Source organism: Tarenaya hassleriana, unplaced genomic scaffold (genome assembly GCF_000463585.1).
Source record: "Tarenaya hassleriana unplaced genomic scaffold, ASM46358v1 Cleome20, whole genome shotgun sequence".
NCBI classification, from domain to species: domain Eukaryota; kingdom Viridiplantae; phylum Streptophyta; class Magnoliopsida; order Brassicales; family Cleomaceae; genus Tarenaya; species Tarenaya hassleriana.
The window spans coordinates 2,445,724-2,471,195 of NW_010965373.1; the positions used below are offsets into that span (position 1 = coordinate 2,445,724).

Sequence of the window (25,472 nt, forward strand, 5' to 3'; positions counted from 1 at the left end):
CAAACCAACAAAAGATAGAGAACAAGACAGCAACCAGGACCAGCTGAAAGAGACAGCAGAGGATCTAAGAAGCGTCCAAGAATTGGAAAACCATTATATCATCAGCTCAGCTTTATGATGGGGAACCACATTCCTTGGGAAAAGGTCCTTGGAAGGGTAGGAACCCTTATTTTGCTTGTCCCGACATATGAACCAAGAATCTTCTACTTAAAAAAAAAAATCTTTACTTGGGCTCTCAGCCCTTCAAAAGAGACAGCAGAGGATCTAAGAAGCGTCCAAGAATTGGAAAACCATTATATCATCAGCTCAGCTTTATGATGGGGAACCACATTCCTTGGGAAAAGGTCCTTGGAAGGGTAGGAACCCTTATTTTGCTTGTCCCGACATATGAACCAAGAATCTTCTACTTAAAAAAAAAAATCTTTACTTGGGCTCTCAGCCCTTCACATCAACTTTGCACCAAGCCGAAAAGGTTAATACTTTATACTATTCAGGAAACCAAGTAGACTAATGACTCGTTTATGCAACCTTTAACACCTTAAGATCAGTTTCAATACACTAATTAACAATAATTATGAAATCTTTAATAATGAATAAGCGGACGGAGAAGGAGAATGCTGCAGCTTGCACTGACCCACCTACCCATGCCAAGAATCTATGCTTCCAATAATCTTAATCCAATTAATCACTCTTAACACCACAAAAGATTAATTAAAGCTAATGATTAAGACATAATTAAAAGAACTAATAAAGGGGGGGGGGATGACCTGGTCTTGGAGGAGACTGGTGTCCATGACTGAGTGAACAACGTGTCGCCTCTCCTCGTCGTAAAAAGCGAGAACTCTCTGGCGGAGCTTCCGACGCCAACGTCGTCCTCCAACACACGCCGTACCGCTAGCGACCGTCTCACCGCCACATCCTCGTCCACCACCACCGTCGCCGGAGTTACGACGCCGCCGCTGCAGTCAGCGTTCCTTTTCAGGGCGGCGATCGTCGATGGCGGAGGAACACGAACCTTCCTCTCCTGTTTCTCCTCTCTAACCACCACCGTACTCGTCCACTGCCGCCACACGACGACACGGATGGGGAGGAAGAGAAAGAGAATCATCGCTTGGATTATCATCACGAGACGCTTGAGCTCTCGCATGGAGAAGAGAGCCCTGACGCGACCGCTCGCTCCCGATGTCAGAATCAACGTCGGAGAACCAGAACCCATTATCTTCACTTCCATCGCCATTGATGATGATGATGATCGTCGGAAAACGGCAATACTGACCGGGAGAGCGCACGATTCCTCGTTCACATAAAATTTGGAAGGCCCTCTGATGATGGGTAACCTAGGGATTCGAGTTCCTCTACCAATTAAGATCGATCCTCCGATTGAACAGATCATAAACGAAGAGAACTCAAATAGGAAGAAAAAAAAAAGGACACCCAAACACAATCTGCTTCTCTTTGCCAAATATAGCAGATCGAAATGACGAACGGGTAACTCCAAATTAAGGGTTTCCCCTGTTTCTGACCAGATAAACAGAACTACAAGACAATGGCGGCAGAAGAGGAAGAAATGGAGAAGAAGAGGAATCGATTATAAAGAAATGATCCCTTCACGAAAAACGAATCGAAGACGAATCGCTTCGATGATTTTTTTTTCCAAAAAAAAACTGGTTATTTATCAGAAAAAAAAATCAGTTTATTCTCTGTGTGCTTTGTTTGGGAGAGAGGTGCCTTTGTAGCAGAGAGCGTGAGACAGGTACGGCTCTCTTCGAGACTTGGCACGAGATTCTTCTAGATTTGCCACGTGGCGCCATAGATTTATTTCTTTTATTTTCCTTGGAATTACCAATTAAACGCGTATTTATTTCCGTAGATTCCCTCATTTTCCACCACACACACACACTCTTCCATGCGCGGGAAAATAAAATGCAACGAAGGAATGTTATTCTGATTCATTGCATCCTATTCCCGGAAACCCAAATTCATACATTAATCTGTAACAATTTAAGCATATAGTAAAACCTTATTTGTTAATTTAGAATGAAAAGTGGTATTTTATGTATTTTATTATCATTCATGGAATTTTTTGTATTTTTTCCCTGAAGACCATCTATCTGGTCGTGTGACTTTGACTTGTGTAACATCATCATCATCATCATCATATTATTATTATTATTATTATTATTATTATTATTAATCATTTGGGTTATGAAGTATCAAATACATATTCAAAACCCATTTAAATTCGGATAAAAATATTCAAAACATGTAATATGATTTTTTTTCCACAACATGTAATATGATTTAACCAAAAAAAACATGTAATATGATTAAAATTTCTATCAAGACACAATGTTTATAAAGTTTATGGTATCTGACAAAAAGATTTATATATCATAGGTACTTATTCAGAACGTTAGTGTATTTGTTTCAGGTTTTTGAAGGAAAAAAATTATATTCATTCGATCTCAATTATATTCAAACCTATATTCAATTAGAAAGTTTGATCTAAAAAGATATATTATGTTTAATTTGAATATGATTAGCGCTAACAAACTTGAACCAAAATATTCATCGTATTTAACACCTTAACAGTATAATTATGAAACACATAGTTTGCATATGATATTACAAAATAAATTGAAATTTAGAGGACAGTAGCAGAAGACACCAATTTGAATTTGGACCGCAAACAAACGTCGTAGATAAAAAAAAACAAGAAGAGGATGACGTCATCAGCCACGTGGAGGATGCGGCGATTTGTCGTTGCGTACGATAAGAACGGGGTCGTTTCGTTATTTGGGACCGAACACGTGCCGATATCTCAGTGGATAGCATTGATAATAGACACCGAGATTCCACGTGTCATTTTTTGGAGCCGCCTCTTATCCTCACCGGCCATCCATTTTTCCCCTTTCAACCCTTTTTTTGTCGTCTTCTTAATCAATAAGTTTAATTAACTGAAGATATCACACTTGATCTGTTCTAACACAGTTCATCAAACGGCTACAATTCCTACAAAACACTGAAAAAAAAAAAAAAAAAGATTCCAAAAGGTTACGCGAATTCGGAAACGAAGCTAAACCCAGGGGAAAAAAAGGGATCTTGAAGATATCGGGAGCTTGTTCGGCTCGGCTTTAAACCCTAAATGAACAAATCACACGCCATTGACAAGAACAGCTTTTACTTCCAACTTCAAGCCCTGACAACATCAGAATACAACAGACAGGGGATCCTCTGCAGACGGAAGAGTGGAAGGAAAGAATCACCCGAGGAGAAGCCTTGTTCCGAGGTCTATCACAAGTGGCCGTTGGATTTCGGTAAGCAAATTACGTTTTTGCCCTTCCCATTGCCGAGGAAGACGGAAACGGAGACTACTCCCCGGAGCAGCCTCTTTAGCCGGGGTCTAAGCAGATATCGGCTCGTAAGGGTACGAAAGCCAAGGGTGTTTGAGAGCCTCTGCTGCGGATGGGCGTTTCTCCGGGTTTATTTCGAGAAGATGATCCACAAAATCAACGAACCCTTGATCCCCCATCGGAAGCCGGTGCCTCAAGGAGGTCCTTTTCGGTATCAGGTACTCCAGCCTGTTTGTTTCCTGAAACGCAGATGTTCATGCAATGTGGTGAGTGTAAGAAAGTGGCTATGGTTCACTTATATGTGACCTATTCAGTGCTTGGGGAATGGTTCTTCATAAGCTAATCAAGTAGACACAATGCATGAACGCGGTTTTAACCCTTCGAACAACACATCAGGAGAGATTGAGAGAGCTGTCAGTGCAGTGTCTTTGAACCGGGCCGGGTACATTCTGTTCTTCTCTTTGTTCCCAGGTAACTAAAACTATCAAACTAATACCGAGTCAGCTGGTCGGAAGTCTGAAAAATCACCTGATTCCGCTCATACAGCATGCGGCTTTTGGTGAAGTATTTGTAGGTATCGCGCCCCTTGGCAAGCATTTCCTGGCCGATAGAACCTATAATTCCAACTACCCTCGCAAGCAACGTGGCAGGAGAATCGTTCTGGAAAAGCACCTGCAAGGGAATTCAATAGGCACACATTCAAAATGTCTACAGAGTACAGAAACATCATACGGTTGTTGTTTATGGCGGCAACTAAGGATGAGCCACAGATGCTTCTCATGAATGATCATTCAAGTCAACATCAAATTTACGTGTAGAGTAAATGAACAAGTCAATGAAAGAACAGAACTCACATTTCCTGTGCATAACTCTGCCAAGATGCACCCAAGAGACCATATGTCTATCTTCTTATCATATGGAAGTCCCAAGATGACTTCTGGTGCTCGGTAAGACCTCGACTGAACATAGGAGCACAGATGATCCGTCTCGAAACAGCTACTTCCAAGGTCAATGACTTTCACTTCGCATCTGCTATAACTCTTCACTAATATATTTTCAGGCTTCAGGTCACAGTGTATAAGTCCAAGGCCATGTAGAAACTGGAGTGCTTCCAGACACTGGATGGTGATTGACTGTAAAGATAGCTCCACATAAATGTCAGAAACCAGATAGATACGAGCCCATGCCAAGAAATAAATAATAATGCAGACAAACCTGCAATCTGGGCATGGTGAAATAAACTTCTCCCCCTGATTCTCTGTTAAATTTATGGAATTCATATAAATTGGCCTTGAGAAGTTCACAGACTATAAGCAAATGCTCCTGCAACATACAGTCAGTGAAAAATCATTCCCAAATTCTGATGCCGATGCAAGAATATTACAGGCTGCAGCATTGCAACAAGCGCATGTCGCAAGTGTGAGGACTAATCACGAGCCGACAAATCAAGCATGAAGTAAAAGTCACGTGCAACACGATTGCATTAGTCCCCACAAACAAAATTAACCACGCAGCCTAGTTTGAAAAAGGGCACAAAGAAGATGTAAAAAACATGTGATGTGATTACTTACCCGGTAGTAAAAATAATCATACAGCCGGAGAATATGGTACTTGTCAGCAGGATCATGCTTGTTGACATACTTGAGGAGTTTTATTTCATCAAGGCTTTGGTCAAAAAAGTCCTTATTGTTTTTTATAATTTTTATGCATACGTCCATGCCCGTCTGCATGTCATGCGCTTGTATGGCCTTACTGAAAGCAGCAGATCCAAGATACTCGGTGACATGGTATCGCCCTGCAATGACTGAGTTTAAGACCACGTGGAAGTTCTTGTCCTCTTCAAACCCAGTTCTGATGAAAACCAAACAAATATATACATATAAGAGGGTATCACAGTGAAAGATATTTAAATGGCACATGCTTTTGAATGCTGAATGGGGCATGATATGTTCTCTGTTCTTTTGCCTCTTTCTCATCGGTATGAAAAAGTAACATCCAAAACTTTCAAAAGAACTCGGGATGAAATGCCCGAGTAACCGAGTTACATCCTTTTGTAACTTTTTTACCCGAAGTTAACCAGCAAAATGTGGGGTAGGATAGACTGCAACGTAAAATATTGTTTATATAAACTTTACCATCATCTAATCCCAAATTCATAATATCTTTTTTTTTTTAAGAGAATGGACTGGTCTTAACGTGATTATAGCTCAAATTCATATAAATGTTTGAAGAGACCTTGCCTGTTTTTCCTGTGAACGATTTTGAGGTCAAAGGTCTCAAACTCCTCCTCTTGAGCTTTAATTTGTGCCACTTGCTCCTCGACTGCTGCCGCTTCTTCATCATCGAGTGCAGTCCCCTGGTCTTCCTCTCTTGTGCTGCTTGTATTCCTATCATCTTCTTTATTAGCAAACCTTCTTTCAGCATGAGCATAATTTGACAGGGTAGAAGGAGATGAGTTCCCAGATCTTAGAGATGTTGCATTATTTTCATTCCCAGAACTTCGAGAACTAGAAGAATCACTACTTTTACGCCTCCAAGAAGCAAGCATGTCATCGGTTCCTGTTGACGCATTCAGACTTTCAGCATTCTTCTTGGCCCTCATTACTGTTTCACATTTGCTTGACCGAAAGGATTTACTAGATTCAGTGTGCATCAACTGCCCATCTCTTAGCGATGAATCAAACGAAAAATTCCCATCGTTTAGATTTTTCACATGCAAGGTTCCACCTGTATCATTATTAACAAGATCATTTCTCGAGTCATCTGTGCTTGTCTTCTGTTTGTCTCTGCTTAATCCATCATTGCGTTTCTCATCTGACTTGGAGTTAAACTGCTTAATCCCTGCTACAGCATCATGATCATGGAAGTACTCTCCCTCACTGCTTCCTCCAACCAAACTTTCACGTACTTCACTACCAAAATCAGCCACATCACTATTGATCCCCACACCAATTGACCTGACTGAATCCCGCTGATCATCCTCGGGGCAAACATCATCAAGATGAGATTTTCGCGCCTTCAAAACTTTCCGATCACCTAGCATGACAAGTTCATTTGTCTGACTTACAAATCCCTGCCAAACAGGCTCAGAACGCATCAAATTCAGCTCTTCTTCATCCATCCATTGTCCATCATATTGTGCTATTAAATCATTGTTATTCTTAGGTGGATACAATTCTGAGACTGTGAGAGCTAAACTGTTATCTGAAACTTCAATAGGTTGCTGAACTTTAGCTTGCAGATATTGCTCACCGGAGAAATAAGAATCCTCCTCAGCATAAGACCGATCATCATCATCCTTGTTTTCATCCCTTCCTTGGGCGTCAGGACTTCCGCGGGCCGTTCCTTTCTCATGATCACTCGGATAATCGATTTCATGAGCCAGAAACCATGTCTCATCCTCAATTGGTTGTCTGACATAACCAACATCATCATCATCCTCATACTCATCAGAGTCCCAGTACTCATTAGCATAGTCAACAGATTCACTTAATCCATCACCGATGGTAGCAAACCCAGAAACAAGATCAGATGCATCTTCTGCTATTCCTTGACTTACCGACAGCCAGTTTCCTCCAGCAGATCTTTTTCCACCTATCCATTATCAATTGGGGATTAAAACTCATACTCACATTTCAAAGACAATATAAGGTACATTCAAAAAGTAAGCCATGTAACATGGTCCATTTTAAAAAAAAATTATCTGTCACATTCAGTAGTCATAATAGAAACTAAGTCATTGAAGCGAACCTGATGAGTTGATTTCTTGTCCAATGGGAATATCTAGGTATGAACCTAGGAGAAGGGCCTCCTCATTATTGATTAGCCTTATACCTGACCCATCATGCTCAAACTTCTCCTCGCAGTAAAGGTTCAGAGGTTTGTCCTCAGACTTGAGCTTAACAGGAGGCAGCCTGGGAAACTCTTCCTTTTGATTATCATGCACAAGGGGGAAACTTAAGCTGCTAACATTCTTTTCATCATAACTCGAGGATTTACCAAAGAATAAAGCTCTTCCCAACTCATCCACATGCTCCTTAATTTCTGCCCTAATATCTCTCGTGTCTGACTTCTTCTTTCCTTCTCTTTTCTCAGAAATGGTGACCAGATCATAACTGGTCGATGAATTTCCCTTTGAAGACGGTAAAAGAGTCTTTACTGAACACTCTCCTCTCCACTTCCAAACCGAGAGTTACCCATATAGCCTTCATGCTTTGCAACATTTTCAACTATCCGATTGAGTTCACTTATTTCATTCACTTTGGAACTGGAGTTGGCTTTACTAGTACTCCCCAACCATGAAGTTCTTTTATCACCGAAGAAGACGATATCTTCGCCAGTGTCCAGTATCATTTTTCCAATATCACCTAATTTCCCATGTCTTGATTGCTCCCTTACAAATGGATCCACCGAGCTACTATTACTAGTACCGACATCATTCTGATAGGGCTCAGAGGGGCCATTTCCAGAAGTAGGGTTACAGGAATGCATATCAAGAGTAGTCTCGCCTGAACTTTTAGACAAGCCAAAGCTCCTCTCACGCGATATAGTCACCTCCTTCTTGCTTGGTTTTTCAGAGGAAACACCATTTCTCCAATTTATCTCAGACCCATTCCTCCCATTCCCACAGTCTACCTCTTTGACAACCAGTTCCTTGGAGACTTCGCTATTTTGGGAGCCTGACCTCTGAAATTCATTAGGAGTTGCCTTCTTATCTGAACCTTTACCTGAACCCTTTCCCTCCAGGGCAAGGCTCTGAAGAAAGCCGTTCAAATCAGACCTGTTATTCAGCTCTGCACGCAATGCTTCTTCTGCTTTAGTGAAGCGATTTCTCCTAAGAAACTCTAAAATCACATCAACAGAGCTCGGGTCTGCCATTTTTGACCGTTACAGATACAGGAGAAGCACTAGAAAGAAAATTCCACCAGTTCCACCAATCCTGAAGCGAAAAAAAAAAGTTTATTTCGAAATGGATACTAATGCGCAAACCTCTCTGAACTTAAAGCAAGAACCTTTCTCCCCAAAAATTCAACAAACAGCAGCACCCACCAAAGAAAATTCCAATCACATTTCAGAAATAAACACAGAGAGATTTTTCCTCGAGCAAAACAGCAAAAAAGAAAACCCTAAACCAAACCCTCACACGCTTACTCTTGCGGAATAACGAAGCAGATGCGAAAATCTAACCACGGCTTCAAGCGAAAACCCTAGAAATCCTCAAGAACCATGCTCCAAAGCGCATCGAAGAGACTGCAAAGACCTGGAGATCCGGGGGAAAAAACCCCGAAAATAATTACGCGGAGCTCGTGGATCCATCGAGAAATTAAATTTCAGGTGAGAGATGGAGAAATGCACTTACAGATCGCATTAAGGAGAAGAGGACGAACAATGGGCGCACCCACGTTGAGTTTTCATTGGATGTAATGATTCGGACATTTACTGCAGAGTTTTGGATTCAAATTTTCTGATTTTAAATTAGGGTTCTTTCCAATTTTCAAGTATCTTTATTGCCTATTAAAAAAGCAGTATCTTTTTTTTTCCTCCCGGAATATAAAAGATAACTTATATTTTAATTTTACACATTCATACCCATTGGCAAGAACATGCACATATATATACAAACATTATATATATAGATGCCACAAAATTATATTTATATGTAAATGTATATATTTGTGTACACATATATAATCACAAAATTATATGTAGATGTCAAGCCAAAACGTTTTCAAGCACCGAAACCTCGTTAATTCAATTTGCTTCACACCTATAAAATTGTAATTTTACAACTCATTTTGGTTTAAAGACTGGTTTAAATTATTATTATTATTATTATTATTATTATTATTATTATTATTATTATTATTATTATTATTATTATTATTATTATTATTATTATTATTATTATATTCATTATTATTATTATTATATTCGTGTAAAACCTGAAGCAATGATTTCTATGTATGTATTTATATTAATATTATGGGCTTTGGAATAATTATGGGCTGAAATGATGGAGAATATTGGTTTTTATGTACATCAATATGACAAATAAAATTAAATAATCCCAATAAAATAATCTTAATGAAAATTTTACATAAGAATTCTCTTAAAAAAAAATATAGGAAAAAGGGATAAATGGGGAAAAAAATTGTATTGAGAGTATTATTTACTATTGATTGGGATTGTTTGATTTGATGTGCATAAAAAACAATATTCTATATCATTCTTTCTTGTTTTTAGTCCCATTAAGAATTTCAATATATTAATTAACCTGAGGCATTCCATTTTGGTATAGTACTTTCCCCTTTGAGCCGAAATCTATATCATAATTCCACTCCATTTTGGTGTGTATATATATATATGTATATATGTATATATGCATGTGCATGAAATCATACTCCATTATCATTCTGAAGTAGAGCAGACAAAAAACCCATCAAACAAGCTATTGGTAATGTGACAAAGACAATTCATGAACGAATGAAAGCATGTGATCCACAATAAGCTTGGGCCTTTTATAAGCCCATATATAGAAAAGCCCATTATACCATTTCGTTTTATACAAAGGGCCCAACTATCATTATTTTTAATTATGATTAAAAATTTAATCTAAAATCTTAAAATTTGGCGGAATGATGATTGAGGAGGACACGTGTTCCCACCAGACGACAAAAAGCCGACTTGAGATTTTTCAAAGTGAAGACGGTCGTGATCTTCTTTAACGCAGCCGTAAACAGCAGGGTCGGTCATCGACACGTGTCATCGACTCGGTGCTTCCCCTCGAGACTTTGCCCCCAAAATATGGCAACGTCACGTGGCGTATATCCGCCACGTGGACAACGACAAGACTGATATGTCCATTTATATAAACGTATTAAAACTTTTAAAATAACATTCATCTGACTATACGTATACGTATACGTATACGTGTATGTGTTTGTAGTAATCCTTTTCTAAAGAGAAAAATATGATGGTCGGTGGGGATGTGGAATGCTTATGCACCATGCAACGTCTTGGGTCCGTATTTTGTTTGCCGCTGATTATCCTTATTACCGTAAAAATAAAATGACAACGACCAATGTATATGTGTATATATATATATATATATTTTTTTAGATATCGGTAAATTGAGTTTTGATTTCGAATTTTTAGTTTGAAGTTATCCGTATATCGGATTTTGTGATGTTACGTACTAGGTCTATCGAATAGATATAGAACTATAGACTCATTAAAACATTTTTATTTATTTTTTATCATTCATAAATATATTTTTAAGATTTTTTAATATGAAAATACACATCTTCATTTATCTTACTTGTCTGAAACCCCTAGAGAAATGTTTTTTTTTCCCTCGATTAGCATTCAAAGTGATGGGCTTTTGTCGGGGAATTTTACTCAAATAAACCAGTTAGGTCGCACCTATTTCAGCGTACACCACCGAGAAATTTTTTTTTTTTTCAATTTTAACCCACTTTTTAGTTGAAAAAGTTCGAAATACCCTTTTCTTTTTATTTTTTGCGACTTTATTACAACTAACATATAACTGATATACCACTAAAATAAGACACATGATTTTTTTGTCACCTTTTTTAGAATCAATTGTAACTATATTTAGAATCAATTACGAAGTCGTAATAACGAAGTTGTTTTCGAACGGATAAAAATCGTGTATTCATTAAGGGTAATTTCGTCTTTTCAAAAAAAAAGTGTTATGTTTTTTCTGGTGTACACGTGAAATAGATGCGACCCAAGTGGGTCATTTGAGTAAAATTCCCCTTTCGTCGACAACGATATTTTTTAAAAATAAAATAAAAGTTTAGACCGGTAATAAAAGTTTGAATTTATTTAAATCTTTAAAATTCGGATGTCGAAGTTGGGAGAAACGGATCTAAGATATTTAATCCAAAAACCCATGAGATCTCATTAAATAGAGCCCAACCCTAATAATTGATCGACGCTCCATATTATTTTTTTCGAAAGCGATGTTCTGTTCGTTTTCGCATATCATTTGCTTATTAAATGTTTTTAGAAGAAGTACTTCGATTTGATTTGATTTGATTGGCAATTAAATTATTATTCATGGGTCATGGATAGATACTCATTTGCATTATACTGTTCATATATATATATATATATATATATATATATATATATATATATATATATATTATCTGATATGGGGTAGTGCAAATTTCTCGAACTAAATATCACTTTATATATATATATAGAGAGAGATATATATTGTTCCAGTGTAGTATAAAGCTGTTATAAAGTCTACGAATATACCTTTTATTTAAAAAAAAGATATGATACAATAATATTATAACGTGGGGAAGAATATATATACTCTAATGCAAGGCTAAAGAGCGGAGATCGTAGTAGTAAATACGCATCAAATCTTTCCATACGATAAGGACAGCTAATGACATACAAATAATCGGACCAAATATCGCAATTACACCCTTCTCTCTCTTCCTACAATATTCCATTCCGCATTTATATTATATTCCTCGACGTTGATATACATATATATACATATATATGCATATCTGCTATATTTTTTCTTATGCAGATTTAGTATTTATTTAGATTTTATGAGGTGAATATATGTTTTATTTAGTATTATCAGGTTTTTACGTGTGTTATATATATATATGCATTAGGATTATTTGCCAATCTTACTAAGATTAATTTAGTTATGTAAATGAATTTATATACAATTAATGAAAATTCATATTAATATTACGTTTGTAGGAGTCAAATAAAATCATAATATTAATGTTTTTTTAATTATATTACTAGTGTTTAGATAATACATTTTGATAATAAAAAAAAAATTTATGTTTGTGATATTAATACAGATAAAACGATAAAGAAGGTATTTTGGATGTATTATAATAAAAAGGTTTTGTATTCATTTGGGGAGATGGATGCCAATTGCCAAGGAGTTTCCTTTACAATCATTCTGGAAGCCAACCATGCAGATGAGATGCCGCATCTTTAATTAGTTGAACAGGTAGCGCTGGACAATACCCTCCTCACAATATTAAATTTAATTATTGTCTTTTTTATTATATGATATTTATTCAAATTCGAAATTCATATAGAATATGTGTTGTTCATTGGGATGTTAATCCAAATCAAAACGGGACAGTTATAAAACTAATGTGAATAAATCAAATTTGATAATATATTATGTTAGCTTATATTACATATTTGGAATATTTTAGGTCATTAGTTGGAACGAATATTATTCATGTTAATGAGCGGCACTTTAGATCACTAACAATAAAATATTTAGGTCATGACATATTATCGATAAAACTATGTTTAATTAGTGATTAAACTATTCCAACTCTCGTACCAAAAATAATGTATGGTACATAATTTTAGTATTAAAAAATATTGAGTTAGTTAATTCTAAGGGCCAAGAGGAATGTGGTTCTTCCAAAATAATCTGTTTTTTTTTTTAATTCTTTTGCAATGTTTTTTATTTAAAAAAGTAAATAAACCTTAAAACTTTGTATAAGAATCAAAATTTTATTTTGTCGTCATTGTTATTTTTTTATTAAATGTAAAAATAAATTGAAGGTACCACGTTATAATTTTGTTGTGAACAAAAAAATTATGTTTAATGCGTGTGGATAATTATGACGCAGTAAAGCATTCGGTATAATTTCAGTTTCGAAATTATTTTTTAGCCATTTTCAAACAATTTGTTTTTTTATTTGTTGTCATTTTTCTTTTTCTTTTTTTATTAAATGTAAAAAATACTTTGACGGTGGTATATAAATATATTTCACGTTTTTAATGCGTGTGGAGAATTATGTTTAATCCCTCGTAACATTATATTATCTCTTATAATTATATGCTCCTCCCTTATATAATGTAAAAACTAAAGCAAAATAAAAAAAATAGTTTATTTTATCTAAAACGAAATTTTAAGGATTTTTATACTAAATTTAAAATAGAATATTTTCGTTGACAAGTTAGATTTTCATGGTTTTTAATTGATATGTTTCTAACTTTTTATGATAGATTTAAAATAGAAACCATGTTTTTTACTTTTTTAGTTTATCCCTATATATATATATATATATATATAGCCGTTCAAATCAGACCTGTTATTCAGCTCTGCACGCAATGCTTCTTCTGCTTTAGTGAAGCGATTTCTCCTAAGAAACTCTAAAATCACATCAACAGAGCTCGGGTCTGCCATTTTTGACCGTTACAGATACAGGAGAAGCACTAGAAAGAAAATTCCACCAGTTCCACCAATCCTGAAGCGAAAAAAAAAAGTTTATTTCGAAATGGATACTAATGCGCAAACCTCTCTGAACTTAAAGCAAGAACCTTTCTCCCCAAAAATTCAACAAACAGCAGCACCCACCAAAGAAAATTCCAATCACATTTCAGAAATAAACACAGAGAGATTTTTCCTCGAGCAAAACAGCAAAAAAGAAAACCCTAAACCAAACCCTCACACGCTTACTCTTGCGGAATAACGAAGCAGATGCGAAAATCTAACCACGGCTTCAAGCGAAAACCCTAGAAATCCTCAAGAACCATGCTCCAAAGCGCATCGAAGAGACTGCAAAGACCTGGAGATCCGGGGGAAAAAACCCCGAAAATAATTACGCGGAGCTCGTGGATCCATCGAGAAATTAAATTTCAGGTGAGAGATGGAGAAATGCACTTACAGATCGCATTAAGGAGAAGAGGACGAACAATGGGCGCACCCACGTTGAGTTTTCATTGGATGTAATGATTCGGACATTTACTGCAGAGTTTTGGATTCAAATTTTCTGATTTTAAATTAGGGTTCTTTCCAATTTTCAAGTATCTTTATTGCCTATTAAAAAAGCAGTATCTTTTTTTTTCCTCCCGGAATATAAAAGATAACTTATATTTTAATTTTACACATTCATACCCATTGGCAAGAACATGCACATATATATACAAACATTATATATATAGATGCCACAAAATTATATTTATATGTAAATGTATATATTTGTGTACACATATATAATCACAAAATTATATGTAGATGTCAAGCCAAAACGTTTTCAAGCACCGAAACCTCGTTAATTCAATTTGCTTCACACCTATAAAATTGTAATTTTACAACTCATTTTGGTTTAAAGACTGGTTTAAATTATTATTATTATTATTATTATTATTATTATTATTATTATTATTATTATTATTATTATTATTATTATTATTATTATTATTATTATTATTATTATTATTATTATTATTATTATTATTATTATTATTATTATTATTATTATTATTATGGGGAGATGGATGCCAATTGCCAAGGAGTTTCCTTTACAATCATTCTGGAAGCCAACCATGCAGATGAGATGCCGCATCTTTAATTAGTTGAACAGGTAGCGCTGGACAATACCCTCCTCACAATATTAAATTTAATTATTGTCTTTTTTATTATATGATATTTATTCAAATTCGAAATTCATATAGAATATGTGTTGTTCATTGGGATGTTAATCCAAATCAAAACGGGACAGTTATAAAACTAATGTGAATAAATCAAATTTGATAATATATTATGTTAGCTTATATTACATATTTGGAATATTTTAGGTCATTAGTTGGAACGAATATTATTCATGTTAATGAGCGGCACTTTAGATCACTAACAATAAAATATTTAGGTCATGACATATTATCGATAAAACTATGTTTAATTAGTGATTAAACTATTCCAACTCTCGTACCAAAAATAATGTATGGTACATAATTTTAGTATTAAAAAATATTGAGTTAGTTAATTCTAAGGGCCAAGAGGAATGTGGTTCTTCCAAAATAATCTGTTTTTTTTTTTAATTCTTTTGCAATGTTTTTTATTTAAAAAAGTAAATAAACCTTAAAACTTTGTATAAGAATCAAAATTTTATTTTGTCGTCATTGTTATTTTTTTATTAAATGTAAAAATAAATTGAAGGTACCACGTTATAATTTTGTTGTGAACAAAAAAATTATGTTTAATGCGTGTGGATAATTATGACGCAGTAAAGCATTCGGTATAATTTCAGTTTCGAAATTATTTTTTAGCCATTTTCAAACAATTTGTTTTTTTATTTGTTGTCATTTTTCTTTTTCTTTTTTTATTAAATGTAAAAAATACTTTGACGGTGGTATATAAATATATTTCACGTTTTTAATGCGTGTGGAGAATTATGTTTAATCCCTCGTAACATTATATTATCTCTTATAATTATATGCTCCTCCCTTATATAATGTAAAAACTAAAGCAAAATAAAAAAAATAGTTTATTTTATCTAAAACGAAATTTTAAGGATTTTTATACTAAATTTAAAATAGAATATTTTCGTTGACAAGTTAGATTTTCATGGTTTTTAATTGATATGTTTCTAACTTTTTATGATAGATTTAAAATAGAAACCATGTTTTTTACTTTTTTAGTTTATCCCTATATATATATATATATATATATATATATATATATTCACCGTATTTTTTTTTTGTAAATGCGTGTGGAGAATTATGGCGTAGTAAAGCATTACTACGCACTTAGAGATTCCCTCGTAACATTATTTTCCTCGCCAAGTTGAATCTTTACTCTTCTCATTCTTCATCTTCTTCCCCTTCTCCCCCCCCCCCCAAACCAAATCTTCTCCCGAATCGTTATCTGCAACTTTGAAACCAGTAAAATCTCATTACGATTCTGCGAACATTTCAACTGGATTCATCTCTGCCGTTTCGATTTTCGCGTATCTCCTTTGGAAAGAGCATGATGAGCTGGCTACTACTTTGGCGATGGTAAGATTTTCGAAACTTTCAGATTCGAAATCGGTCGGATTCGTATTCGTGGAGAATTTAGAAGAATTCAATGATGGGGATTTGGGTTTCTGCTGCTATGTAGTTTGTCAATTCGGAGTCAACCCGAGTTCGAAATCAGAAAATCTGATAAACCCGAATTCGGCAGTCTCGTAATCGTTTTCCGTTGAAAATGTTGCTTGGGGGTTTTGCTTTTTCGTGGATTGAGGTTTTTGTTCGAATCGGTTATGGAGCTTCCTTGGCTTCATAGAACATCTCTTTCTTTTATCCTTTCCAAAACTATTTTTAAATTATATTTAGCATTATTCTCAGCGCCCCTTTACTCAAGATCTTCTATTTTCATGTCAAGTTGCTTCTGGGCCTTGGGGAAATCCTCGCTTTTAATGGAATTTTCTCCATATTTGCGGAAATTTTTCGTTTTCAAAATCATTTTTATAATAGAGAAATGTAAAAAGAAAGCTTTAAAGGTTCGTGCTTTCTCCGTGACTCGCATGCTCTTTTGCTGATTTAATTCTTTTTCCTTGCAGAAGTCACTTGAATCATATGCCCTTCAGCCAATAATCTGATAAAGCTCAAGGTGAAAAAAAACCAATCTCTTTTCTTGTTTTCGTTTTTTTTTTGGCTCAGGTCGATCTGGTTACGTCATTTGCTTGTTTGTTTGTGCTTGGACTTTGGTGTAAGAATTGATTAGTATGAAAAATTCGTAGAGAGTTCTAGTTACGTAGAAATTGTGATGATGGCAGTGTGGCTCGTGAGGTGGTTCAACTTTATCTTGTGAATTTAGTGGAGGAAGGAGGGAGTTCATCAGTTTTTGGTTGGACATTTATTAATTGGGTTTTCTTATAGCAAGTGTTCATCCTCTCTTCTTCTAGCTTTTGATCCCCTATCATATTCCAAGGCTGTGCTTCACAAGATTTCATGTGAACATTTATGAAATTTGGTAGCTGGTAAATCTTGAGAAAGTTGTCAAGTTTTTTTTTTTTTAATTTCCTTCAGTTCAGATTGTGTCTCAGGATTTATAGATTTGTTAAGCTCTGTAAAATGGGATGCTTTGCATCAACACCAAAGGATACTGGTGGGAACAGAAGAAAGCCAGCCAGCATCGGTGAGGTTTCGGTATATGTGCCCGGTTTAAGGATACCAAAGCCTGTAGATTTTTCTCAATCACTTGGTGATCAATTGCCAAAGACCTTTATAGAACGCCTAACGGCATTGAGAACACGTATAGTTGTGATGGCTAATCAAGAAGGACCCACCATCACAAGAACTAGGAGGAAGAGTGCAACACAACATGGTATGTATAAAAGAGCTTGTTGGTATGTTTCATTATCTTTGCTTTTAGGAGGCTTTGTATCAGTCTAAAGCCTCTTGTGTCTTTCAGGAGGCTCAACACTATCTGATCTCCATCATGCTTTGGAAGATTATCTACCTGTTCTCTTGGGATTAACTAAAGACGGTAATATGTTTTACCGAGAAAGGAATTTCTTCGGTTTGGAGATTTATTCTCACCTGCAGCACAATTCTTGATGTTCAGGAAGTCATCTGCAATTCAAAGTACAGTTTGTTTGGGTAAATCAGGAGGATGAAGCAGAGGTGCGGTAATCAAAAGCATTTTATTTTCAAGTGTACTGCTTTGATATACTTTCAGTTTCAGATATCAAATCTTACATTTAAATGTGTGACAAGATGATTTAATTGGTCCAGGAGACTGCCATGTCAAACGTTTGGTATGAAGTTTTGTCGGTTTTGCATCTTATGGCAATGCTACAATTATCACAAGCCAATCTACTTCTTCTTCCTAGAGGTTCGACCGATGGCTACCATTCAAAAGTATCAGAAGGTTAGATCTCTATAACGGGTCCTTGAGATATTTCATCTCGTGATTCACTGTTTTCTTATTGCTGAGTACTCTGTCTGATTTTGGCCTAAGGGTAAGTTTCCTTCTTTCTTTTTATTATAGAAAACAGGCGAGCTTCAATTGATATATTCTTAAAGGCAGCAGGATACCTTGACTGTGCTGTTAGACATGTTCTCCCTCATTTGCCTGCCGAGCTAAGGTTTATAGCAACGTCAAAATTCCTGATGCGACCAATCTATGCTTTTATAATTCTGAACAAAACCGAATGAAATGACCATTGTTTTTCTTTTGCTTTTCGTTATAGGAGAAGCTTACCAGTTGACCTAGCGGAAGGAGTCCTACGAGCTCTTTGCTTGCAAGCACTAGGCCAGGTATTGCCTCCTTCTATGGTTCTTGTGTATTCCTAGTGATTTGCTACGAGTACTTAAGTAATTGATTGCAAGATTCTTAATTTGTTATAAAAAGTTATTTCTTTATGGTCCTATTCTTAAGGGCTCACCCTAGGTTAGGGGTAATTCTTGAGACTTTGGAGTGTTTGCAGTGTTCAAATTTGCCTAGTCCTTTCCTTGCCTTGAAGACCGGTGATTATCTAGGGACTAGGATATAAGATCTTATTAGTAACATACATTTTGGCGAGAACCGGGCAGATGCTTGCCATAAAGCTCTGTTAATCGCGTAAAACCTTGATACACTTTTTGATGATTTATGATAGTTACGCTTAACGTCTTTCAAATTGCGGGTTTAGGGTGTTGATATACAACTCGGAATGGCGATTGATAGCACAAAGGCCACTCTTGCTGTGAAGCGAAGACTTTCATGTGAAATGGTGAAATACTGGCAGCAGGTATCTTTTTTCTACACCAGTTTGTTTTGTTGTTGTCATTTAGGGTTGAATATTATGGACAAAAGGACTGGTACAATAAAAAAGGAGAGACCAGAAGTCTCCTTGTCCCAAGGGAAAAAATGGAATTAAAAATGAAACTAAGTTAAACCATAGATTAATAATGTTCTAAGGGGATAATTGAAATTAAAAGATTTCCACTTTTTTTTTGTATTTTTGATGAAGAAAATGCTCTGTCATGGGTTATGAAATATTTGTTACATGCTTTCTTCTTGTATTGGTCAGGCACAGGATAATTTGATGAACCTTCCATTGGCAAATGGGTGGGGCGAGAAGCATAGGCTCTTCGTAAAATGGAAGTATGTTGAAGCAAAGGTACTGAAGAAGAATACAACATCTCTCTCTCTCTCTCTCTCTCTCTCTCTCATAATTCATGTGTGTGTTGTTGTTAACAACAACAAAAACAACAGGCAGGGGCATACTACTATCACGGTCTGATTCTTGATGAAGGAAACACAGAGAAATCACACGGCATGGCAGTGGCTGCACTCCAGGCTGCCCATGAGTATTTCTCTGAGAGCCTCAAGTCTTGTTCCTCTTTCCACTCCTCCCCTCCCGTTTCCAGGTTTCATCATCATTCTCACTCCTCACTCCCCCTTTTCTGAAGATTCATTCATACATTCTTCTTTCCTGCAGGAATCCGCCGCTCTGGGGCACGATGAAGTATCTCTCCGAGAAAATTCCGAAAGATACTTCGAGTAAAGTCCGGATTAACCGAGACCTCTACTCTTATGAAAAGTGAGTCTTGAATCTTGATTCAATAAAGAAGGTTCCAACTTTCTTTGACTTCCTGCAATAATGTTTTTAGCTCTCAATGTCTTTTGATCTGTGAGCTTTGCATTTCGGTTGCCTGAATTACAGAATCATGGAGACAGCACCCACCCTCCCTGATTTCGCTTTGGCATTGAAACCCGACGAGTATCAGCTTCCTCCGATCGATGCTTCATTGTCTGAAGACAATCTACAGGCTCAAAACGCTTCAAACCACATCAAGGGCAACCGAAGATAAGAACAGATATAAGATTTTGAAATGGTACTTATAGAGGAATGGGCCAATTTCAAAGCCAACGGCCGCAAGAATTCCGGTATGTCTATCTGATTTCTATTCGGGTTTCGAAGTTTCATCCTCCTCCTCCTCCTCAAACGCTAACACATCCAAATACTTTGTACCAATCTATTTCTGTAATGTAAACCTTAATTTTATCCAAATAAAAGAAGATACAGGTGTTTTTTCCTAACATGATGCAGATTCAGAGTTTCTTCTTTCCGTATCATTTCTACTTTATACAAACTTTAATTCCAAAACCAACCGAACTATGGACTATGGAGGGACCATGTTCTTAGAGAGCACAAGACCATGGTCTGAAGGGACATTGGCTAATCACCTGTGAGGGCCCGAGGGCTGTGGTCAATGGTGGGCAAAGACATCCCTGTCTGAGCCACAGCTCTTGCAAACGCCGCATTGGCAGTCAATGTCGTTGTACGCCAGCTGTCACCTGTCCCAAAAACGATTTTGTTCTTCATTGCCAGCTTCCTCGTCGTCGGGAGTGCCTTCATGCGCTCTGAAGGATTGTCACTCACTACCCTGTCACCATTCAAAAACCCATCTCTTTTAGATGATCACCATCAGGGTCACCAATCAATGACTGAAAGAAATAACATAAGAATTCCTAGTTCTCCTAGAAGATGAGTCTAGTAGATCCAGCATAAAGGGTATGAATGATAAGTGTGGCAGATGTCGGATCATCTTGATGGTGAATAGGCAAGGGAATGAGTGAAAATAGTCAAGACTTACATGAGGCATTTCAACAACTGCTCGGCTCTGCATTTCTCGTTGGGTCCACCGTACATGGATACTAGCTCCTTGAACTCTGAAACAACACTTTGGCATACCATTCCTCTCTTCCCTGCCAATACAACACCCATTTCTGCAAGCACTGAGTCCTGAAGTTCAGATCTCGCCTGCGTACAAGATTTACACAGAACAGGTTCAGCCTAACTAATGATTTCACGACACTTTGTGTTCATTTGACCAGCAAGAAGAGACAATGATTCATGTTATAACGCCTGAAACTCATTCCTGGTTCAGCGTCCTACAATGTCAGCATCTCGAAATAACGGATTCATGTTGTAAGAGAATCCTAATGAACCTATACTCCAACCTCTTGAGAAGAAAACATGAATCAAGCGGATCAGTGGATATTAGACAAAGAAGTAATCATCTACACTTCAAAAGAGGAAGAGCATAATGGGCACCTGAGCAATCACAAACTTGGTATTTCCCTTGAACCGTATCTCCAATTCGCTCTGGGGTGTATTCAAGATTCTCTCTGCACAACCATTACTGATTCCAGATACAAGAGCAACCAGAGCAGTTGTGTCAAAATTCACACGGCAATCTTCACTTTGGACGTGGCCATGCAATCTCATGGAGGAGAGGACATAAGAAAAAGCATCTCTTTGGCTCAGTTCTGTGACCTCTGGTTGAATTACAGAGCTTGGTTGAGAAAAAGCAAGTGAATCACATGAATCCGTAAGCTTGATCTCAACTGTTATTGCTTCTCCGTACGATCTGGTTTGAACCACATTAACCCAACCTACTTCTAACTCTTCATCGTAATCGAAATCAATCATAGATAAATCCAAGCCAAAGTTGAAATCCAAAGCTCCAAACTCACGTTTCAGTTTATCGTAAACAAAAGCAGGCAAACCATTTGCGAAGAACAGGATTATCGAAGAAGGTCTAAGCGTGGTTGCAGACCGAGCTGCGGCGAGCACCTTCTCGATTCTCAACCTCAAACCTCTGCCTCCATGGCGGCTCACGCTCCAGGAGATGTACCTAGGATTTCTGTCGGACACGAGGATCCAAACTGGAGCTTTCGCGAGAGTGCAGACGATGTCGACATGAACCCGACCACCAATTAGAGGAAGCGGCTTGCAGACGCGCGAAACGCCAGTCACCGACGGCAATTGCAGGATGCGGACGACTGATTCAAGATGACCGATGTTGACACTGCTATAGATTCCGGCGAATCAGAGCCACAGAGAGAGATATACAGAGATAGAGAGAGAGGGAGAGAGAGGTGAAGAACCTGAGAGGCTGTGGAGAGAGATCATTCGCGAGCGAGGCGAGGAAGGAGAGCTCGGAGCAGGCGAGCTTGAGGAGAGTGCGGTGGCACGAGGCGGTGGTCGACGGCAACTTCTTTATCTTCCTTATCACCGACTTACATCGATTCTTCGCCGCCTCTACTTCTCCGATCCCCATGGCCGCCCACCGTCGTCGTCGTCGTCGTCCGTCGTTTCTCCGGCGGCCCCTGATAACAACCGCTTCGTTTCCCCGAGAAGCACGCAAACAATGAAACAAATACCCAAACCGGTCCTAACCGGTTTAACCTGAACCGGTTTGATTGGAATTAAACCGAGTTCAGAACATTATTTGGCCAATATATTATATATGTAACCGTGTGTAAAGATGCCTTTCACCCAAAAACAAATGTATTAATTATTTATTAATAAATATTTGCACGTGCAAGTTAATGACAAGTAACGCGTGTACGGGGAAAGATGAAAAGTTGTTATTCTTTTTTCACCCCACAATTTTATAGTATAACACATTGGCCCCATAAAAATTAAAAGTCGTTAAAATCGTGCAGATTAAAAGGGTAAGGCAATCAAGAACACCGAAGAACAAATGAAAAAAAAAAGATTTACATAATATACGTATATATAGATACAAATGGTGTGAGTTCTAGTTATGAATATTCTTGATTAATATTTCATTGAATTGAAACTTTTTACGTAATAAATAAAGTAATCAATTTGGCCCATGTGATAGTTATATTTGGATAGACAATGTAAGATGATGGAAGAACAAAAACCGCATTCTATATATACTTTTGGAGTCACTTTATTCAATGTACCAAAATTCAATGAATATGGTGAAATGGAGATTATGGTTTAAAATATATTAATTCTCTACTCCTTTTTTTTAATTCCATACAATTGCAATGTTTATTTTAAATGAAATTTTGGATCCGAGCTTTTTTTTTAAAAAAAAATTATATATTTTTGGTTTATACTAACATGTTAATTCATTTCTAATTCTATTTGACTTAAGTTTTCATGTAAAAAATACTATTTACTAAAAGAATAAAAATCAGTTTATTTTGTTTTATAACAATTTGATTACTTATATATTCGGTCATAAATTTAATTTTATTTAAAATTTGTTCCAATCGATTTTTAAACAAATTTATTAAATATGATCAGTTTTTTTTTTCTCAACCCGCATAAAAAGACATTTTTTTGAAAATGATTAAATCAAGAACACAAAAAAGGGATAATAATGATTCAATATAAGAAGATGGTTTAGCAAATATAGCCATGTCCTCCAACCATTTATATCATCTACCCACGCTAATTGATATTTATATAATTAATTATATATATGGTTTTGTCAATCAAATCAAAGGATACTGTCGTAAAAGAAAAAATATTATGGAAATTAATATTCATCTCGTATCATATAACAATCATTATATTAAACTTCACGACCGAATGAATTAAAAAAAATGAAATTGTCATCCTTTTACCATTTTTTGCAATGTGCCCAAATCGGTTAGAGAGCTTTGACTTTTGAGTTTCCGAATGTCCGAGTGGGAAACAGCCCATGGAAGAAAAGTTGGTCTCCCATTTATTTTGGTAATTAATAATATAAAACATATAATTTATTTTTGTGTTGATCATAGTTCATTTTGCAGAAAATAAGATTGTACTTTAAATTTGAAAATTTTGAATATAAAAAACTGAATATAATCGAACTGAAAAAATTTAATTTAAAAATTTTAGTAGTTATAGTTTTAAACCGAATTAATTGAAAACGAAATATAGAAAAAGGTAAAGCTAAATGTAAATATAAATCAAAACTAAATCAAATCTTGTAGGATAAAAATTTCCAATTAAAAAGATTCTAATTGGAACTCATAAATGCAAAGGATGAGAAAAAGATCTATTAACATTAATTATTAAATGGGTGAAGATTAGTAAAAGATCTATTAACAGTAATTATTATATGGGTGGAGATTACAGGCTATTTAATTAGTGATAGATTTGATGAAGTGTTAGATAATCTTTGATTTTGCTATATAGGAGATGGATATATATGGTCATATGCAAAAATCGGTATAACATGATTTTCCTTTTTCAGAAATCAAATTTTTATTTTTATTTTTATTTTCTGTTAACAAATTATTATTTATTTTATATTTTAAACGCTCAAACAAATATTTTCCGATTTATCAACCGTCAATGTCAACCAAACGATGATTAGTTGGTCTTTTAATATCAGAATTACAATAACTTCTGTCATTTCCCAATCCCATTCTAGAGTTTATTAAATTGGACAAATTATAAATAAATAAAAAAAGATTTGCAACGAAATAAATAAAGCCTAAAAAGCGAAGAAAATAAGACGAGGTCAGCGACTCAGCGAACTCAAAGAAAAAGTTATTTTTTGTCAGTATACGTCGCCGGAGCAACACCAAAAGTCGCCGGCTTTATCCAATCTCCGGCGACTTTCAGGTCGCCGGCGACGGACCCATCTCTTAAATTCCCAGATTTATGTATGTATATATTATATATTCATCTCTCTCTTCGATCTCCCTCTTCCATTGTCGTTCACTCTCTGTTTCTCTCTCTCTTAGACTGTGCGAGTTAGTTGTAGAGAGAGACAAAGAGAAAGGAAGGTTGGTTCGTCTCTCTCTCTCTCCCTCGAGTATGGTGAGAGTACTTAGCAGTAATGGAGGGAGTCGGAGAATTTAAAACCTCTCTCTCTCTAATTGGCTCTGTCTAACGCCATTAAAACCTATCAGTTACGCAATTTCTCAAGGAGACGGGAAGGGAGAGAGAAAGAGAGAGATTTGGAATCTGTAATGAATGTGAAGGAGAGGAAGGGAGCACTAACGGCGGCTTAGGTGAAGATTGAAGAGAAAGCTCAGAGGTAGACAAACAGAGATACCTCTGCTCTCTCTCTCTCTCTCTCTAGCGTCGCTCTGTAGAACGAAAGGAAATAATTACGGCCAAGGATCGATTTTTGCCCCTTTTTTTTTCTTGAATTTGGGGTTTTGTGTTTGTCAAATGCTTCTGTGGCGAAAACCCGGAAATTCTTCTGTCTCAAATCTTTCCCAAAAACGAACCCTTTCTCCTCCCGAAATCATTGCCCGCATCTTCTCTCAGATTCTCTTCCGTTTCGTTTTCTCCCCTTCTTTTGAACTCTCTCTCTCTCTCTCATTCCCCTCTGATAAAGTTTGCAACTTTTTGTTTTTTGTTTTTGTGTGGGCTGCGTTAATGGCGAAAATGCTGTGATGGTCCAGTGACGGGTTTTTGGTTGGGTGAGTGTGAAAGAGACCGTGTGAGAGAAAGAAGGACGTTTTCGTTTACTGCTCCGGCTATCGACGGAATATTTATTGGATGAAGATGGATTTCATCGTCGGCGACGGAAATGGGAGCGGGAGCGGCGGGAGCCATC

The 25,472-nt window shown here is 36.4% G+C and overlaps 4 protein-coding genes and 1 pseudogene across 13 annotated transcripts in view; 2 read left to right on the plus strand and 3 right to left on the minus strand.

Moving 5' to 3' along the window:
* LOC104813929 (monoglyceride lipase) overlaps positions 1 to 1,711 on the minus strand; it is a 4,653-nt gene extending 2,942 nt beyond the window's left edge. The window contains exon 1 of the mRNA XM_010541731.2: positions 768 to 1,711. Within this exon, the coding sequence (XP_010540033.1) occupies positions 768 to 1,393 (626 nt within the window). The 5' untranslated portion in view covers positions 1,394 to 1,711. The remainder of the gene's footprint in view (positions 1 to 767) is intronic.
* Positions 1,712 to 2,953: 1,242 nt separating this feature from the next.
* LOC104813930 lies at positions 2,954 to 8,838 on the minus strand (annotated as a pseudogene).
* A 7,076-nt stretch (positions 8,839 to 15,914) lies between these two features.
* On the plus strand, positions 15,915 to 20,184 carry LOC104813932. Of its 6 annotated transcripts, none has more exons than XM_010541735.2 (13): positions 15,915 to 16,169; positions 16,715 to 16,764; positions 17,184 to 17,481; positions 17,569 to 17,643; positions 17,722 to 17,780; positions 17,892 to 18,027; positions 18,148 to 18,244; positions 18,350 to 18,416; positions 18,791 to 18,889; positions 19,172 to 19,261; positions 19,357 to 19,511; positions 19,583 to 19,684; positions 19,808 to 20,184. In XM_010541735.2, the coding sequence occupies exons 3-13, from the start codon at positions 17,229 to 17,231 to the stop codon at positions 19,953 to 19,955; spliced, it is 1,281 nt and encodes a 426-aa protein (XP_010540037.1). In that variant the 5' UTR covers positions 15,915 to 16,169; positions 16,715 to 16,764; positions 17,184 to 17,228; the 3' UTR covers positions 19,956 to 20,184. The 6 variants fall into 6 exon arrangements, with proteins under 6 accessions (XP_010540037.1, XP_010540036.1, XP_010540038.1 ...); XM_010541734.2 differs by having other exon boundaries at positions 17,189 to 17,481; XM_010541736.2 differs by having other exon boundaries at positions 17,201 to 17,481.
* A 98-nt stretch (positions 20,185 to 20,282) lies between these two features.
* Positions 20,283 to 22,488, minus strand: LOC104813931 (UPF0415 protein C7orf25 homolog). Of its 2 annotated transcripts, none has more exons than XM_010541732.2 (4): positions 22,039 to 22,488; positions 21,203 to 21,962; positions 20,742 to 20,908; positions 20,283 to 20,531 (listed from the first exon to the last, which is right to left on the minus strand). In XM_010541732.2, exons 1-4 carry the CDS (start codon positions 22,209 to 22,211, stop codon positions 20,324 to 20,326), a joined length of 1,308 nt encoding a protein of 435 aa, XP_010540034.1. In that variant the 5' UTR covers positions 22,212 to 22,488; the 3' UTR covers positions 20,283 to 20,323. The 2 variants fall into 2 exon arrangements, with proteins under 2 accessions (XP_010540034.1, XP_010540035.1); XM_010541733.2 differs by having other exon boundaries at positions 21,203 to 21,959; positions 22,039 to 22,486.
* Positions 22,489 to 24,438: 1,950 nt separating this feature from the next.
* The window catches only part of LOC104813934 (homeobox-leucine zipper protein HDG11-like), a 5,003-nt gene continuing 3,969 nt past the window's right edge, over positions 24,439 to 25,472 (plus strand). For 2 of the 4 annotated variants that reach the window (XM_010541740.1, XM_010541744.1), the window contains exon 1: positions 24,581 to 25,464. In XM_010541740.1, coding sequence (XP_010540042.1) covers positions 25,415 to 25,464 — 50 coding nt within the window. In that variant the 5' untranslated portion in view covers positions 24,581 to 25,414. The other 2 variants (XM_010541743.1, XM_010541742.1) reach the window with 2 other exon arrangements.